Below are 18368 nucleotides of genomic sequence, written 5' to 3'. Positions count from 1 at the left end.
GACTGAAGTGCCTTAGCAGCAGCAGCATGGGGTCAATCCTAGGGAATATTCCATGTACACTTGAAAGAATGTGTATTATGGGGTTTTTTTTTCGGGGCAGGGGGTGTAGTATCCTGAAAATGTCAACTAAATCAAACTGTTCTATTGTATCATTTAGGATCTGTATTGCCATATTGATTTTCTTTCTAGAAGATCTATCCAGTGGTGTGTTAAAGTCTCCTGCTATATTCCCATCAGTTTCTCCCTTTGTGTATTTAATATTTATTTTTATAAGTTTGCATTCTCCCATATTAGGTACATATATGTTGATGCCAAAGAAACTTTTAAAAAAATGTATTTTCTACTTGGTATACCTTTCACAATATCCAGTGATTATAGCTTCCACTTCACCAGGCAAATCATGAAAGCTTTAACAAAAATCTTGCAAACTTCTTGAAATTATAACTGTTCCTATCACCTTCAATCATCAGACAAGGCCAGTGGAACTAATAAAAAAACTGCACTCAAGCAGAAGAATTAATTACATGAGATGGAATGAATTGATAAATATGGTTATAATTTTTTATGATTTGGTCTAAAATATTACTAATTTTTAATCCTTTTTTTCCCAGATACAAGGAAAATTTTTTTTAAAACTTAAAACAATTTAGTAAATTAAAACCTTGTAAGCAGAATTGAAACATTTTTCTTTTTCTCCCTGATTTCTCCAAAATTCAGAACTCTCAAACTAAGCCCTTTTCCTGAAGCTAAATAACTTGATACAAACTTCAGAGAACTTGCCACAGCTCATATTTAAACAGTCCTTATGAGCCACTTCAGAAAGTTTACTTGAACACCTGATGACATCATTAGCGGCATTTCAAACTGCAAAGGAAGCTTTCACTCTGACATCTAGAAATCTTAATTGACTGTCTCTTGGACCCAGAAACTGGTTTATAAGTTGCTCCAATTATGAACCTTTGTTTTTCTTTTATTTCCAGGAAAGTGCCGCTTGTTAAATACCTGACTGTTTGCACCATGGGCCTAGTTTTGGGAGCCCAGTTATTCATCACCTCCTACAGTGAGATGTAGTCCTTAGTTGTTCAGTCATGTCAGACTTTTTTACAACTCTCTGGACCACCAGGCTCCTCTGTCAGTGAGATTTTCCAGGCAAGAATACTGCAGTGTGGGAGTGTGTTGCCATTTCCTCCTCTAGAAAATGAGAGGTAACTATTTAACTAAACTGACCTATTCTAAGAACTAAAAACTGGTTCAGACAAATGGAGGGCTCTTCTAAACCATTGTTTCTTCACAGTTACCAGCTCAGCTTTTAATATGTCAAACTTTTAGAAATGTTTTAGAAGATGGCGCTATTGTGGACCTAAGTGAAAGTGAAAGTCGCTCAGTTCAGTTCAGTTGCTCAGTTGTGTCTGACTCTTTGTGACCCCATGAACCGTAGAACGCCAGGCCTCCCTGTCCATCACCAACTCCCAGAGTCCACCCAAACCCATGTCCATCGAGTCAATGATGCCATCTAACCATCTCATCCTCTGTTGTCGCCTTCTCCTCCTGCCTTCAATCTTTCCCAGCATCAGGGTCTTTTCCAATGAGTCAGCTCTTTGCATCAGGTGGCAGAAGTATTGGAGTTTCAGCTTCATCAGTCCTTCCAATGAACATCCAGGACTGATTTCCTTTAGGATGGACTGGTTGGATCTCCTTGCACTCCAAGGGACTCTCAAGAGTCTTCTCCAACACCACAGTTCAAAAGCATCAATTCTTCGGCGCTCAGCCTTCTTCACAGTCCAACTCTCACATCCATACATGACCACTGGAAAAACCATAGCCTTGACTAGACGGACCTTTGTTGACAAAGTAATGTCTCTGCTTTTTAATATGCTGTCTAGGTTGGTCATAACTTTCCTTCCAAGGAGTAAGCGTCTTTTAATTTCATGGCTGCAATCACCATCTGCAGTGATTTTGGAGCCCCCAAAAAGAAAGTCAGCCACTGTTTCCCATCCATTTCCCATGAAGTGATGGGACCAGATGCCATGATCTTTGTTTTCTGAGTGTTGAGCTTTAAGCCAACTTTTTCACTCTCCTTTTTCACTTTCATCAAGAGGCTCTTTAGTTCTTTTTCACTTTCTGCCATAAGGGTGGTGTCATCTGCATATCTGAGGTTACTGATATTTCCCCCGGCAATCTTGATTCCAGCTTGTGCTTCTTTCAGCCCAGCGTTTCTCATGATGTACTCTGCATACAAGTTAAATAAGCAGGGTGACAATATAGAGCCTTGACGTACTCCTTTTCCTATTTGGAACCAGTCTGTTGTTCCATGTCCAGTTCTAACTGTTGCTTCCTGACCTGCATATAGGTTTCTCAAGAGGCAGGTCAGGTGGTCTGGTATTCCCATCTCTTTCAGAATTTTCCACAGTTTATTGTGATCCACACAGTCAAAGGCTTTGGCATAGTCAATAAAACAGAAGTAGATGTTTTTCTGGAACTCTCTTGCCTTTGTGATCATCCAGCAGATGTTGGCAATTTGATCTCTGGTTCCTCTGCCTTTTCTAAAACCAGCTTGAACATCTGGAAGTTCATGGTTCATGTATTGTTGAAGCCTGGCTTGGAGAATTTTAAGCATCACTTTACTAGCGTGTGAGAGTTGTGTCCAGCTCTTTGTGATCCCATAGATTGTCCATGGAATTTTCCAGGGCAGAATACTGGAGTGGGTAGCCTTTCCCTTCTCCAGGGGATCTTCCAAACCCAGGGATCAAACCCAGGTCTCTCCCACATTGTAGGTAGATTCTTTACCAGCTGAGCCACAAGGGAAGCCCATAAGTAGGCTACCCCAAAATATGCCTCAATGGCATATTGATTATTTTGAATTAAAATTACTTAACAAACAGCCAATGCAAGAGGGCCACTCTCATCCTCCTTTCTGTCTCCCTGAAAGCAGGAAATAAATCTGCCACGTGAAAGGTACACCCCACATCTGGAAGTAGAAGGACACTCCTATTTCCAGAGAGAGAAAATTCAGGCCGAGAAGCCTATATAAACAAATATTATATCTTTAAATTACTTTCCCAAGCCCAAACTCTGTTAAATGTGATCAGTTGTAATTTTGGTTACTGTAACCAAGTTTCTTTATTGATTATTTTGTAACCAGATGTTTAACCATGCCTTTTAAGCCTTGTAATTTATGGACAGTTATATTGTATTCTGATGCTGTTGCAAAAGTGCTTCATCTTCAAAACAATTCATAGGAAGACTATAGAAGCAGTTACAATAGTTCTGCATAAAAAGGATGTTTATGCAAGGATTCCAGCCCATACAGACTTAACACAAGGAGCTGTTCTGCTCTTGGGGCCTGTAAAGCAGGTATCCAGAGGTTTTTACTCCCTGATAGGTAGGGTAAATGCCCCTGCTTAGCCTTGAAGCAGCTATAGGAGACACCGTCTGTCACCTCTCTGTTTCCCATACAATTATGGGAGTAAAATCTCTGAAGAGGGAACGAGACAAGGGAACAGGGTAGGGCAAAACCATTAAGAGAATGACACAACTATTGAGAATATGACAAAAACTGGTTAAAACCAATTAGGTCCAAGATGGCAGAAGAATCGCCTTCTGTAGACCTTGAGTCTCATCATACACTCACTGTAATATGTTAGCTAAATGACACACCACAGGCACCATGACAGTTCTGAGGCTGACCACGAAAGACCAAGAGGTGAGTGGTGGCCAAATTCCTGGAAATTTCCACCCCTTCCTTCAAATAGTTGGAATAATCCTCCCTCTTATCAGCCTATGAAATTACTCACCCCATAAAAACTAACCACCCTCCACATCCTGGGGCTCCTTGCTTTCTGAGGTGGCCCACACTTACAGAGTGTGGTGTCTCCTAGGGCCGCTCTCACCTTTTGAAAGAGACTTCGCTCTGTCTATGGAATGTGTCTCTCTCTAAATATGCCTGGTTTACCACTTAGAGCAGCCTTGCCTGCCCACTGGTATCCTTCACAAGTGTCCTGTATTAATAAGTCTACTCTTTGTCTAGAACTTTGGCTCTCACAGAATTCCTTCTGTGTTGTAACACAAAAACCCTGAGCTTTATTAAGTCCTGAGACCAGGTGTGTGATTTCAGCTGAGATTGTGGGTTCAAGTCATCTGAAGTGTGACTGTGTTCAAGTCCCAAAATGAGGTGTGTGGTTTCAATTACATCCCCAAGGGATCATCTAACTTTGATGGTAATCAAAACATAACCTGCTTGAGACCATATCCCTGAGATCTGTGTGCTCAAATGGGACCCCAGCCTGGAATGTACTCTTTTTGTCCCTCTTCCTTGCAATGCAAATTTCCTGGACCAAATCCATCCCAGCCCTGAGGAACTCAATGGATCTGGAGCAGGTTATTAGCTATTTTGGCAATGAAAGGACCTAACAAGAATAAAATGGATCATCAGTGCTTCTAAAGGAAAGAATTCAATGACAACATATTTAAGATCAATTAAAAATTAAATGGGGTAACTGGGGTTTTGTCATCCAAAATGGAGCTTGATGGCCATTGTGGATGTGTTTTCAAACATGTTCCTGCATTACTGAGAACTTGAATTTTCTGATCTGTGTCACAGTCAAGGATACCACCAGCCATTTTCAAAGCAGTATCTGCCAGCAGCTGCCAGCTGCAACCTTCTGGTCTCAAAATCTTTCCCTGAAACTGTGCAGCTATTTTGGATACCAACTAACCTTGCTTAACAAGCATTCTTCTTGCCAACTCCAATCCTACTTCCTGAAAAACGACTTCTATAACTTGGTGGTCTTTGCCTATATAAGCCTCCCCTTTTTTGTGGTAGTCAGGTGTGAACACAATTCAAGTGCTTCTTGCATCTGTGTCTCCCAGGCTATGGTCCTCTGCTTGGCTTGAATAAAATGCTCTTCCATTCCTTAAAATAGATCGTTTCTTGATTTTTGTGTTGATGATAGCATGAGGTAGAGGCCATGATTCGGATATCCCATTGGTCCAGCACCATGTATTGAAGAGGCCTGAACTACAGCGGTGGCTTTGTCACACTCAAGTGGCTGTGTAAGTGCAGCCATCTTTTCATGAGAGGAACTGGTCTATAAATTCTTTTTAATAATGTTCGTATTGATTTTTTTAAAGATAATGTTGTCCTCAGAAAAAGCATTGCAAAATACTCCATGTTTTTCTAGTCTCTGGAAAAATTTATATAAGATTGGTGTTATTTCTTTTTTAAGTATTTGGAAAAATCAGGAAAACGCTTTGGGCTTGGAGCATTTTTTGTTGGTGGTTTTTAATTTGTCATTCTTTAACAGATATAAACTATTCATTTAAAAAAATTCCCTTGTATCATTTTTGTTAAACAGTGTTTCTCAAGGAATTTATCAACTTTAAATGTTCAAATTTATTGGCATGAAATTATTCATAACATCCTTTAACTATCTCATAACTGATGATGAAGTACCTGTGTCCTCTTTTTCATTCCTAATAATGGTTGTTTGCTTCTTCTTTTGTATTTATTTATTTTTTCCTGATCAGCTTGGCTAAAGGTTTGTCAATACCTTTAGTCTGCAAAAAGACGCAAATTTATCTTCATTTCTTTATTGTATTTTCTCTCACTTCTGTTTCTTTGGATATAATTGTTTTGCTTTTCACCTTGCAATTGATGCTTAGATAATTAATTTTCAATCTTTTGAAATTGAAAAATCTTCTAATATGTGCATTTAACGTTATATATTTTCTTTTAAGTATGGGTCTATCTGCATCCTTCACATGGTATTTTTATGGTTATTCAGTTCAAAAATATTTTCTCATATCCATTTTTTTCTAGTTTAATTCCTAGTTTAATCTGATTATTCAGAAGTAGTGCATTGTTTAAATTCTGAGCATTAAATGTTGGGGATTTTTAAAAATTTTCTTTTTTTTATTGATTCACTGTTTAATTCTAATGTAAGAGAACATACTTTTTATGATTTCGGTCTTTTATTAAAAAAAGTATTTATGACTGCATCTGGTCTCGATTGACTTCCCTAGTGGCTCAGCAGTAAAGAATCCTCCTGTGATGCAGGAGATGTGAGTTCGATTCTTGGGTCAGGAAGATCACCTGCAGAAGGAAATGGCAGCCCACTCCAGTATTCTTGCCTGGAAAATTCCATGGACAGAGGAGCCTGGTGGGCTACAGTCCATAGGGTTGCAAAGAGTCGGATGCTACTGAGCACGCATGGTGGTCTTGGTTGTGGCACAAGGTCTCTCTCTAGGTGCCAAGGCTCAGTAGTTGTGTGGACTTAGTTACTGGGTGGCATGTGGGATCTTAGTTCCTGACCAGGGATCAAACTGCTTCCCCTGCATTGGAAGGCAGATTCTTAACCACTAACCTGCAAATAATTTTATACTTAAAACTGGGTATATGGTAGAGGAGTCATTATTTTTTAAAATTTATTTTTAATTGAAGGGTAATTATAATACTGTGTTGGTTTCTGCCATACATCAACATGGATCAACCATAGGTACACATATATCCCCTCCCTACTGAGCCTTCCTCCCACCTTCCACCCCATCCCACCCCTTCAGGTTGTCACAGAAGAAGAGTCATTATTATGGGTAAACTTCTCTCTGGGTTTTACAAATTTATTGCCAAGCTCTTTATTAGTAACAATGATTAGGTAGGTGAGAACATAACTGACTTCAGTGGACTAGGGCCAAGGATGTTATACCATTCTGTAAGGCTTGGGATAGTCCTTTAAAAGGATAAATTGTTGTGTGTTTATTTGGATATTTATTTGGGAGATACAGCTGTTAATGATTTTATGCTCTATGCTGACTCTCTCTTATGAGCCTTAAAATATTTTTGTATCCTTTAGATAGACACTGAATTCTCCATAAATAGTATACAGAGGGAATACTGTTTGTTTTTTAGTTGTGACCTATGGGCTCTAGTTCCCTGACCAGGGATTGAACCCGGGCTCCCTGCATTAAGGGCAGGGAGTCTTAGTCACTGGACCACCAGGGAAGTCTCACACTCACCTATATTTTTTCAGCTGTGCAACACATAGTCTGCATGTGTTGAAGAGGATTCTACAGATAGATGCAAGTATCTGATCATTTCTTTGATCTATGTTACATAATGAAACAACATTTTGTCATATATCTCCTTGTTTTTATTTCTTCTTTAAAGTTGGAGCTTTATTGTGTATTTGAATTAAAAATTATTTGTGTAGGCACATGATATTCCGTACAATTTTAGCTCAAGGTAATATTTTATTTCAGAATTTTTTATAAAAAGAGGGCAGGAATCTGATCCGTCAAAAACAACTTGGGTAGAATAACGATGTTTGATAAGACACAACTCAAGCCTTTTTATTACTACTATTTGTTGTTGATATCATTTTAAAAAGCTATTATAGTATGTGTATATAAAGTCGTTTTAGGCAGAACAGCCAACTGTCTGCAGGTCAGGAACGGTTGTATACCCTTCCTAGGCAGTTCAGGTTGAGATCCGGCCGGAACCTTGGGACCGCGGCACCGGTTTCCGGCGGGCTCCTTAGAGTGTGGAACAGCCTCGGGCCGAAGGACCATGAGAGGGCCGGATCCGGGTCCCGAACCTACGATGGAGGGGGACGTGCTGGACACACTAGAGGCGCTGGGGTGAGTAGTCCTGGGATCGCCTTTCCCTGGAAAACGTAAGCTGTCTCTCCCCGTGGACGCCGCAGTCTCCCCTATGTGGGCCTCCCGATGGGCTCCTGAGGCTTTGTGCAGGCCTCCTTCCCTGCCTCACTGCCTCCGGCGCCGACGGAGTTAAGAGGGAGGCGGGAGAGAAATCCGTTTGGGGGGTGGAGCAGGCCTGAAAAGCTAGGGCGCGTGGCCCCCTTTCCCGAACTCCTTGTTTCGAAACTCAGCAACGGGGACCCACGGCGAAGGCGCGGAGGGGCCTGGCTGGCAGCATCCCTTTGGGAGAAAGTGTCGCTGCCCCGCGGGGGGTATTTTTGAGAGGCTCTGGAAGTCTAGAGTGCAGCTGTTGTCTCCTGCCTCGTACAACATGTGGCTTAATTAGGGCCCCGGGGCAAATCACTCCTGCTTCCTTGACCAGAGAAAGAGTTTTAATTCAGTGTGAATCCATCCATCCAACCGTTTCTTCCATTCATTAACAACATATTAATTAATTTGATGTTAACCTGTATTCACTAATGTGTATTTTACGTGCTGGGCCAAGGAAAAAGAGTTTTCTGAAACTCCTAGTAGCTTAACTAGTCGTGGAGTGTATAGTCTACTGGTGTTTGCAATTCAGAGTGGTGAGTGCTGTGAAAGCTCCTGGAATGATGTTAATACTTAAAGGCATGAGAATAAATGCATGCAAGATAGATTCTTCCTCGGCCATAATCCTGTTTTTCTTCACAGCCTTTATCCCTATTCCAGATTATCTTTTCCTGCACATTTGTTATTGTCTCTTGAACATCCACCCTCTCCACCCGCTAATACACAAAAATCAGCTCCAGGAGAACAGGTGCTTTACCTGTTTTGTTCCTCAGACCATCTTACAGTCAGGTCTGGTTCAATAAATAGTGGTTGAATGGATGGGTGAATGAATGAAGAAAGGTTCAAAGCACAGAGTGCACAGAGGTAGGCATAGGGCCAGGCAGTTGAGAGTCAAAAAAGGGAACTTGAAGTAGGCTGATACTGCTGGAGGGCAGAGAGCAAGGACCAGTGTTGAAGACTGGATTGATGAGATTTAGATGAGGAACAGGGCTTGCAGCACCTTTTAGGCCATGTTGTGGATTTTGTTCTTTGTCATAACAGAAGTGCAACATGATTAATAAACTTAAAAAGGGGAGTGTTTAGATGTCTAGTTTAAAAAGTTCTGTCAGCATGGTAGAGAATAGATTGGAGAATTTTTTAGTAGTCTAGTCAAGAAGTGATGGTTACTTAGTGGCAGTAGATATAGAAAGAAGTACATTACTGGTCTTGGGCTCCCCAGGTGGCACCGTGGTAAAGAATCTGCCTGAATGCTGGAAACACAGGTTTGATCCCTGGGTCAGGAAAAAGTAGGAAATGGCAACGCATTCCAGTATTCTTGCCTGGAAAGTTTCATGGACAGAGGAGCCAGACAGGCTACAATCCATGGGGTCTCAAAGAGTCTGTACGCCTGTACACATTACTGGTCTTAGTGATTAATTGGATTAGATACTAGAGCTGAAGGAGATGATGATATTGATGATTCACTGATAAGTATTTATTGAGCAATAAAATAAAATGATACACTTTGGAATCTCAGTTGGACAAGGAAGAAAGTGAAGACAGCCAGGAGCTAGTAAATACAGAGAATACAGAGGAACCATAGAAACAGAAGTAGAGATGGTATCAAGTGTGGTCAAAAGAGCAAGTTGGAAGGTAGAATAAGTAGGCTGTGGTCAGGGAGTGACTTGTTCAGATTAGTGATTTTGGATGTGATTTAGTTCCAAGTGATTGTGTAGTGGCAAAGGTTGGAAAAGAGGCTGAGAACTCAGGGTATTAGAAAGGATATACATATGGATTTTGAAGAAACTCAGTATCACTGAAAAACAATAGGAATGGAGAGGAAACTGAGCACAGGGAATGTTGACGAGTGTCCAAGAGATTGATCAATGAAAACCGTGAGAGAAGAGTGTGGCACGTCTGATGGGCCTGAGCCCAGTGGAGAGAGCAGGAGATATGAGAAAATGGAGTCAATCAGAAAACAGGCAGAAGATCTAAGTAGACATTTCTCCAGAGAAGACATACACATGACCAAAAAGTACGTGAAAAAATGCTCAATGTTGTTAATTATTGGAGAAATGTAAAAGCTACAATGAAGTGTCACCTCACACTGGTCAGAATGGCCATCTTCAAAAAGTCTACAAGTAATAAATGCTGGGGAGGATGTGGAGAAAAGGGAACCCTCATACACTGTTGGTGGGGATGTAAATTGTTAAAGCCATTATGGAGAACAGTATGGAGGTTCCTTAAAAAATAGAACTTCCATATGATCCTGCATTCCCACTCCTGGGCACACATCTGGAGAAAACCATAATTGAAAAGATATATGAATTGCAGTGTTCATTGCAGCACTATTTATAATAGCCACGATAGGGAAGCAACCTAAATGTACATTGACAGAGGAAAGGGATAAAGATGTGGTGTATTTATACAGTGGAATATTACTCTGTATATTCTCTCTGTATATATACTCTGTATGTAAAAGAGTGAAATAATGCCATTTACACAACATGGATGAACCTAGAAATTAAGTGAAATAAGCCAGTCAATGATAAATACCATACAGTATTGCTTATATGTGCAATGATATAAGTGATACAAAAATGAACTTACATACAAAACAGACCCACAGGATATAGAAAACAAACGTATGGTTGCCAAAGGGGAAAGATGTTGGGGGTAGGGATAAATTAGGAATTATATCTATAAACTAAACAGGGACCTACTGTATGGCACAGGGAACTATACTCAATATTTTATAAAAATTTATATGGGAAAAGAATCTGAATAGAAAGATATGTTTGTACATATAGCTGAATCACTTTGTTGTACGTCTAAAACTAACACAACATTGTAAAACAACTTTTCAATTTAAAAAAAGATGATAGGGAGCAGTGAGTGATATGGATGCTGTATTGGGAAGCAAGGAGCACAAAAACCCCACTGTTTGACGTTTGGGCACTTACGAGAGAAATACCCAAAGCTCGGAGTAGTGGTTATAAATCTTTCTGAGAAGACATTGACAGAATAGGAGAGTTGTTCTTTATGGATGGAACATAGCAGAAGAGTTTGGAAAATAGGAAGAAGTGGAGAGCTGAATCAGAGACAAGCCAGGAGGGTGAGTAAATGACGAGGGGAAAAAGGGGTCTCGTATTTTATATGTTGGCTTATGAAAATAGAAAAAAAAGTAATTTAGACCTTGACTCTGTCCTTTTGAAGATCTGCCAGTGGCCCTATTGGACTGAATTTGGTTCACCCAGCTTTAAGTAGTGTCAGATCAGCAACTATGGTTCCACTGTGTATGGCCCTGGGGGAGTCTAGGCATAGGGGAGTTGTCTCCAGTGTTTGGAATTAGAGTGGTACTTTCCTAATTGAACAATTGATAGAACAAACTGGGCATGATAATACGTCTCTTATAGGATATTATTATAATTGTGTTAATATACATACAGCATGTAGCACTGGCCTAAGATTAGTTTATAAATGTTAGTTGCTATTATGAGTATGATAGTTATTAACTATTCATGTTAAATGCATTTATTTTTCTTTTTTACTTTTGCCTGTTTTAATGAGCTGAGGCATTAAGGATTGTGTATTCAAGATTTAGTATTTTGGGTGATTTAGTAAATTTTTGTTGAATTTTACAATTGGCATTTCAGTAAAAGTAACATCACCAATAATTAGTTAATTTTTTTTGAGAGCTCATGATTGTTGCTTTATTGCAGAAATGAAAGCAAGTAGGGAGAAACAAGATGTTTACTATGAAATCTGAATGAGAGGCTCTGTAAGTCATGGTAGAAAGGTAACACCAGGGGAACCGGTCTTGGTTAGAGGAACAGAGAGGTGGTCTAGTGCTAGCCGACTGCACTGCCTGGCCAGGTGATTTACTTTGTTTCCCTATTAGTGTGGACAGAAGTTCGAGTTCACATGGAGCATTTTGGGTCAAATCTGGTTTTAAAACAATGTCATCACTTATCTTCTGATATTACCTTCTGTAGTATAGTGTTAGTTGCTCAGTTGTGTCTGACTTTGTGATCTGATGGATTGTAGCCCACCAGGCTCTTCTGTCCATGGGGATCCTACAGGCAAGAATATTGAAGTGGGTTGCCATTTCCTTCTCCAGAGGATCTTTCCAACCCAGGGAGTGAACCCACGTCTCTTGTTCTGCTTCCTTGGCAGGCAGGTTCTTTACTACTAGAGCCACCTGGGAAGCCAGAATTAAGATAACATTAACTAAAAGCATTACTGTAAAGAGTGGATGATTGTAATATTCTTCTGGCCTGCTGCATAAGGCAGGTATCCTAACTTCATTTAGCCCTAATTTCTTATCTGCAAAATGGGGACTTGAAAAAACCCTTCCTAAGATATGACCAGAGAATTCAGAGAAAAAGAAATGCAAATGGCCTTTAAACGTATGAAAAGAGTACAGTCTTGCCATAAGAGAAATGTAAATTAAAACTATATTGAGATAACCATATGGTCAACTATCCAAATGTTTGGCAACTTGGGTGAGTTATGGGTAATGGATATTCTTGTATTTTAATTGTATAATCTTTGTATAGGAAAACTTTATAGTATCCAGCAAAGTTACATACCCATTTACCCTTTGATCCAACAATTGCACCTCTAGGAATCTATCCCAGATACACAGTGACAAAAATTTGCCCGATTTTTTTTTCTTTGCCTGATTTTTGATAATAGCAGAGCACTACAAAAAAACAAACTATCCTTCAGTGGGGGGATAGCAAATAAAATATGGTACATCCAGACAGTGGAGTACTATACAACCATAAATATGATTGAAGAGTATCTCTGATTTCTAATATATATATAGATATATGTGTACATGTATATATGTTAAAAAAAGGAATCAAGCAGATAGTAGGCTGCCTTTTATCTAAACAAATACATATTTGTGTGGGTGCATGCATGTATGGACTCCCAGGTGGTACAGTGGTAAAGAATCCGCCTGCCAGTGCAGGAGCTGCAGGAGATGTGGGTTTGATCCCTGAGTCAGGAAAATCCCCTGGAGAAGGAAATGGTCACCTTCTTCAGTATTCTTGTCTGGAAATCCCATGGACAGAAGAGCCTGGTGGGCTACAGCCCATGGGGTAGCAAAGAGTCAGATGCAACTGAGTGACTAAGCACTCAGTGTGTGTGTGTGTGTGTGTGTGTGTGTGTGTATATATATATATATATATATATTTTAAAACATGGTTTGACACCCCAAATTAATACATGTGATTTCCTGTGAGGAAGGGAGGAAACAGAGCAGAGGGAAGAGCATTAAGTTTACAAGCTGGATTTGTCTGAACACACCAGGTGTAGTTTTTGACATTGAAGCCATATAAACATTTTACATAATGATAAAGCAAACCTAGGATGAAATCAAAACATAAGACAAATCTCTTTTAAAAAAAGCAAAATGGAAAAAATCTGTCAATATATTGTGTAGGATTTAATCACATGGAAAGAAATTGTTTTTCTATACACCGAAGAATTCTGTGGTGTTGGAGAAGACTCTGGAGAGTCCCTTGGACTGCAAGGAGATCCAACCAGTCCATCCTAAAGGAGATCAGTCCTGGGTGTTCATTGGAAGGACTGATGGTGAAGCTGAAACTCCAATACTTTGGCTACCTCATGCGAAGAGCTGACTCATTTGAAAAGACCCTGATGCTGGGAAAGATTGAGGGCAGGAGGAGAAGGGGATGAGAGAGGATGAGATGGTTGGATGGCATCACTGACTCGATGGACATGAGTTTGGGTAAACTCTGGGAGTTGGTGATGGACAGGGAGGCCTGGAGTGCTCTGGTTCATGGGGTTGCAAAGAGTCAGACACGACTGAGCGACTGAACTGAACTGGAATGGATTCTAGAAATAAAAATATAAATTGTTTTCAGTAATTTTATTAGTAATAATGCTGTTTTTTCTATTCTGAAACTATGTAATTTATATTTATTTTTACATTTGTTGTTGTTTAGTCACTGAGTTGTGTCCGACTCTTTGCAACCCTCATGAACTGTAGTCCACCAGCTCCTTTGTCCATAGCATTTTTCAGGCAACAATGCTGGAGTGAATTGCTATACTAAGATTCTATAAATGTCATAAGAAACCAGAATTTTCATTGTAAGAGAAAAATAGATTAAAATGTAAAGCAAAATAAGTAAAAACCCTGTAATTCTAAATCTGAATTGAAAATAGCAGTGTGAACTCCTGATGTAATTTCTCTTAAAAAGGTACAGTTGCTGTGACTAACCTTTACTGCCAGATTATGTACTCTAAGTAAATACCATTGAAGAGAATCAGGGCTTCTTGGAGAAATGGCTGGTTGCAGGTAAAAGGCAAGAACATATTATCATAGAAATCAAGAAAAATATTCAAAGAATTCTGGGAACTAGTCAGAGAACTCATTGACTAACATGAATGGGCTCCCACTAATCAGAGATAGGACAATTTGATTATCAAATGAGAAATAACTGCAGTGGGTTAAAACCCAGCAGATGTGCTAAAACTTAAAAAGTTTGTAACATGGGAAAAAAAGCTCAGGTACACTAAGAACAATAAAAGAAAACTGATATCAAACTCAATGAAGATAATATGTAAAAGTGCTTTGAAAATTTAAGGTTCTATTCAAATACACTTTGTAGCAATGTTTAAAAGTATAAACTTATAAAAAATGGTTAAGAGTAAAATAATCTCATACGTCCTCTTTGGCTTTAAGTTTTTAAATTTAAAATTTGCATCCGTTCTCCTTTAATGGTTACTTTTTTCTTATTCCTGTAACTAATATAGTTATTACTCTGTTTGACTTTGTTATATGTAATATTTATCTTAAAATAGGTTGATAATTTTACTAAAAAACTTTAAAACAAAAAAATCAAATGTTAATTATGTAGAGCAGAAACAAGCAAACTATTTTTATAACAAACCAGATAGTAAAACTTTTAGGTTTTGCTGGTCATGCTTTCTCTGTCACAAATACAGGGAAACAGTCAGATACATGGATACATTTATTGTCTGTGTTCCAAGAATATTTTATTCACAAAGACAGGCAACAGACTTTGATTAAAAAGTATTACATGTATTAGGGTTTTGCTTATTGTTTTAATCTTTTATATTTTCTTTTTTAGGTATAAGGGACCACTGTTAGAAGAGCAAGCGCTTACAAAGGCAGCAGAGAGTGGACTGTCTTCACCTGAATTTTCAGAGCTCTGTGTTTGGTTAAGCTCTCAAATAAAATCACTGTGCAACTTGGAAGAAAGTATCACTTCAGCTGGTATTGCCATTTAGTTTTGTTTTTCTGTTTACTAGTAAAATTATATGATAGGTTATGATTTACAGTTTTATCTATAATGTGCTCACTGTACACAGAAAAGTCATTAATACAAAGAACTTCAGTATGTGATTTAAATATCTTTGTTTAATTTCATATTGATTAACCCAAAATTATTTCTTAAATTTATACAAAATTATAAATAATTATTGTTTATCTGCTGTCTTGAACTTAGTATTGAATTTGGTTATTATAAAGTTTAGCTTTTGAATACTTCTTTTTTGGAATTAAGATTTTTTTTTTTCCGCGTAAAGTATATGTAATCCCTAATTTAAGTTATATTACCAAACCTATAACTCAGGACATGGATTCACATAGGCATACATTTATAAAAAATTCCTCTGCTAGTTTACAAGTTTTGTTTAATTCATTACTATTGGTAGCTGGAATTCTTGTGGGTCTTTGATAGAAAATAAAAATGTGTTGGGCATTTGCTAGAAGATAAAAGTAGCATTCCCTTCTGATGCTATTCTTACTTTTCAAATTATTTTGTTTTTCCTTGCCAAATCTAATAGAATTCACCTGAAGTAAAGTAAAATAAGCTGCATTCAGAGCTTATGACATAAGTTCCCACGTAATTCGATTATGAAAGAAGGACAAGTGCTGAGGTTTAATTAGATGATTGCATTTATTATCTGAATCCATAGAAATACAATAGAAATGAATCATTTGCTCTGAAGCCAAAAATAATTATAGCCATAATAATGCTATAATATTTCGGTTACTATATAAAATATTTCCATATTATCTGCTTTTATGGAAAGCCCTTTGGAAGATACTTATCAGAGATTTAAATATAAAAAGATTTATAATTTCATGATTAGATACTTATGTTCTTGAATTTAAGTGTCACTTTCTATGTGTAGAAATATGTTTTGATTACTTTAAAGCTTAACTAATGTTATTTTTGGTCACACATTTAAGGATTTAATGTTGAAGTGAAAATTTAGAATTGATATAAAATTAAAATCAACTAGTAGATTTGATAGTATCAGATTATATGGTAAATATTTAGTAAATGTTTTATGCCTCCTCTTTTTTAAAGGGAGAGATGATCTAGAAAGCTTCCAGCTTGAAATAAGTGGCTTTTTAAAAGAAATGGCATGTCCATATTCTGTACTCATATCTGGAGATATTAAAGACCGCTTAAAAAAGAAGGATGATTGTTTGAAACTACTGTGTAAGTTATATTTCTTTGAACAGTTTAAATGCCTGTGTTTGATCTGGTTTGTGTTATTTTCCAGTCAAGATTTATGAACTATAATTAATGAAGCATAGACATTTTGTGTATTAGAAAGGTTTTAATATTTGGCTTAAAATGTGAAACTGACTCAGATATTTGTATAAATGTAGGGTAAATTCTACTGATGTACTCTCTAAGATTTCCATAACACTTAAAATTTATTTGGCCAGTATAGATTACCCTGTGTTTATGACTCGTACTTTAGCAGTTTTTCCTTCACCTAATTCATCCCTTGACATATATGACTAGTTGGCTAAAGTGGTGATCTCCAAAGTCCTGTTTAATGTTAAAACTCTCAGAAATTAGGCTGCTAAGCAAATTATTAGATGATAGGCACTTAGTGATAGTTCAGAAAATTTATTGATCACTTTTTATTGTATTAGAAACTGCTCTAAGCGTTAGGGATATATCAGTTTAAAAGAAAATTGTGCCCTTGTGCCACTTGAATTCTAGTGCATGTGGCCTGTTTTTCATCAGGGATGAATTTGGAGTACAGATTACCTATATCTAAACAATTACTATAAATAACAGATGCATTTGTTTATATTGAGTCCCTTAGATTTTTTTGAAATTTAGTTAGTTTAATTTCATGCTATTTTGAAAGTTCTACTAACAGTGATCTCTTGAAAGAATTTTTCTAACATCTTCTATTATTGAAGATTTCTATTATTTTAGGTTGTACCATTTATAAAAAGATGCACATGATCTATTCCTTTATGCTCTAGTGTTAAGATGTTAGTTTCATTAGAGCAGAAATCATGTTTATAAATTTAGTGGTGATGATCAAAATCTCGACAGTTGAATTATCTTGTGCATTGGGGAGAATAAAAATTGCTGCTGCTGCTAAGTTGCTTCAGTCATGTCTGACTCTGTGCAACCCCATAGATGGCAGCCCACCAGGCTCCCCCGTCCCCGGGATTCTCCAGACAAAAACACTGGAGTGTGTTGCCATTTCCTTCTCCAATGCATGAAAGTGAAAAGTGAAAGTGAAGTCGCTCAGTCGTGTCCGACTCTTAGCGACCCCATGGACTGCAGCCTACCAGGCTCCTCCGTCCATGGGATTTTCCAGGCAAGAATACTGGAGTGGGGTGCCATCGCCTTCTCTGATTATGTGCCCCCATTTCTTAACACTCTTTCCTTGTCTTCCTCCCATTCAGTCTGAGTCACTGATTTAATGAACCATTATTAATGGGAGGGCACAATAACCCATAAGTGTACTGGGACAAAAGGAAGCTAAGAAGCACTGGCCATGAGGAACTTGCATACTCTTTATAATAGTCAATGAGAAATATGTAAATCATGTTTCCCTTTTTGCCTTTGCTTCTAAGAAGCTCAGCAATAATAGTACTGTAAGTTTCTGATCCAAGTAAAGTATAGAGGAACTATAAGAGAGGTTGGTATAGTTTTTTTTTTTTTCTGATTTATAAAAATACATGCTTGAGAGGTAGGGTGAAATGGAGAATTAGTGTAGGGAGAATTAGTGTAAATTAGTACAGAGTTTCAGTTAAGGAAAATGAGAAAGTTCTGGAGATGGATGGTGGTGATGGTTATACAGCTATGTGAATGTACTTAATGCCACTGTATACTTAGAATAGTAAATTTCATGTTACTTGTTGGAAAGTTACATTCTCATCATAGGAATCTTACAAAGTAGATAAATATGTAAAAAAAAAAAAATTATTGTTTCACTCCCCAGAGAGAGTCATGAATAACTTTTCAGTGTATTTCCATTTCCTTCTTTTTCCTTTGTACACACGTTTAAGATTGAGATTTGTTACATGTGTAATTCTTGCTCTTCCTCTTTTTCATTTAACGTATCTATTTTCCAATCACTTAGTATTTTTTGAAGAAATAATTTATGTTGGCTACATAGCTTTCTATACTATGGACATTTTTATTTAATAGATTTCAAATTTAGAGGTTTTTGGATTTTTATATTTTAATTACTTTGTTCATATTTTTGGTTGCTTTTACTTAGACAAAGGTTATGAACATTAAAAAAAAATTATATAGCCATATTTTGTTCCAGAAAGATTATAACCTTTTAGCAATCTTACCAGCATCTATTTCATCTTT

At 37.7% G+C, this 18368-nt stretch overlaps 1 protein-coding gene across 18 annotated transcripts in view; it reads left to right on the top strand.

Moving 5' to 3' along the window:
• TSLIG3B (tRNA splicing ligase complex subunit 3B) overlaps window positions 1-18368 on the top strand; it is a 70412-nt gene that overhangs the window by 29608 nt on the left and 22436 nt on the right. For 6 of the 18 annotated variants that reach the window (XR_015133709.1, XR_015133711.1, XM_086318964.1 and 3 more), the window contains 3 exons: window positions 7467-7632; window positions 14847-14992; window positions 16095-16229. Coding sequence is in view for 15 of the 18 variants with exons in the window: in XM_086318964.1 (XP_086175090.1) it covers window positions 7562-7632; window positions 14847-14992; window positions 16095-16229 (352 nt within the window). In the remaining 3 variants the exon portion in view is untranslated. Of the gene's footprint in view, window positions 1-980; window positions 1206-7025; window positions 7079-7466; window positions 7633-14846; window positions 14993-16094; window positions 16230-18368 lie in introns of all 18 variants that reach the window. The other 12 variants (XM_086318959.1, XM_086318961.1, XM_086318960.1 and 9 more) reach the window with 5 other exon arrangements.

This window comes from Bos grunniens, chromosome 10, assembly GCF_055505025.1.
Source record: "Bos grunniens cultivar Pamir isolate PY7600 chromosome 10, Bosgru_T2T1.0, whole genome shotgun sequence".
Lineage (NCBI taxonomy): Eukaryota > Metazoa > Chordata > Mammalia > Artiodactyla > Bovidae > Bos > Bos grunniens.
The sequence above is the reverse complement of the archived record's forward strand: the minus strand, read 5'-3'. Positions and strand labels throughout refer to the sequence as shown.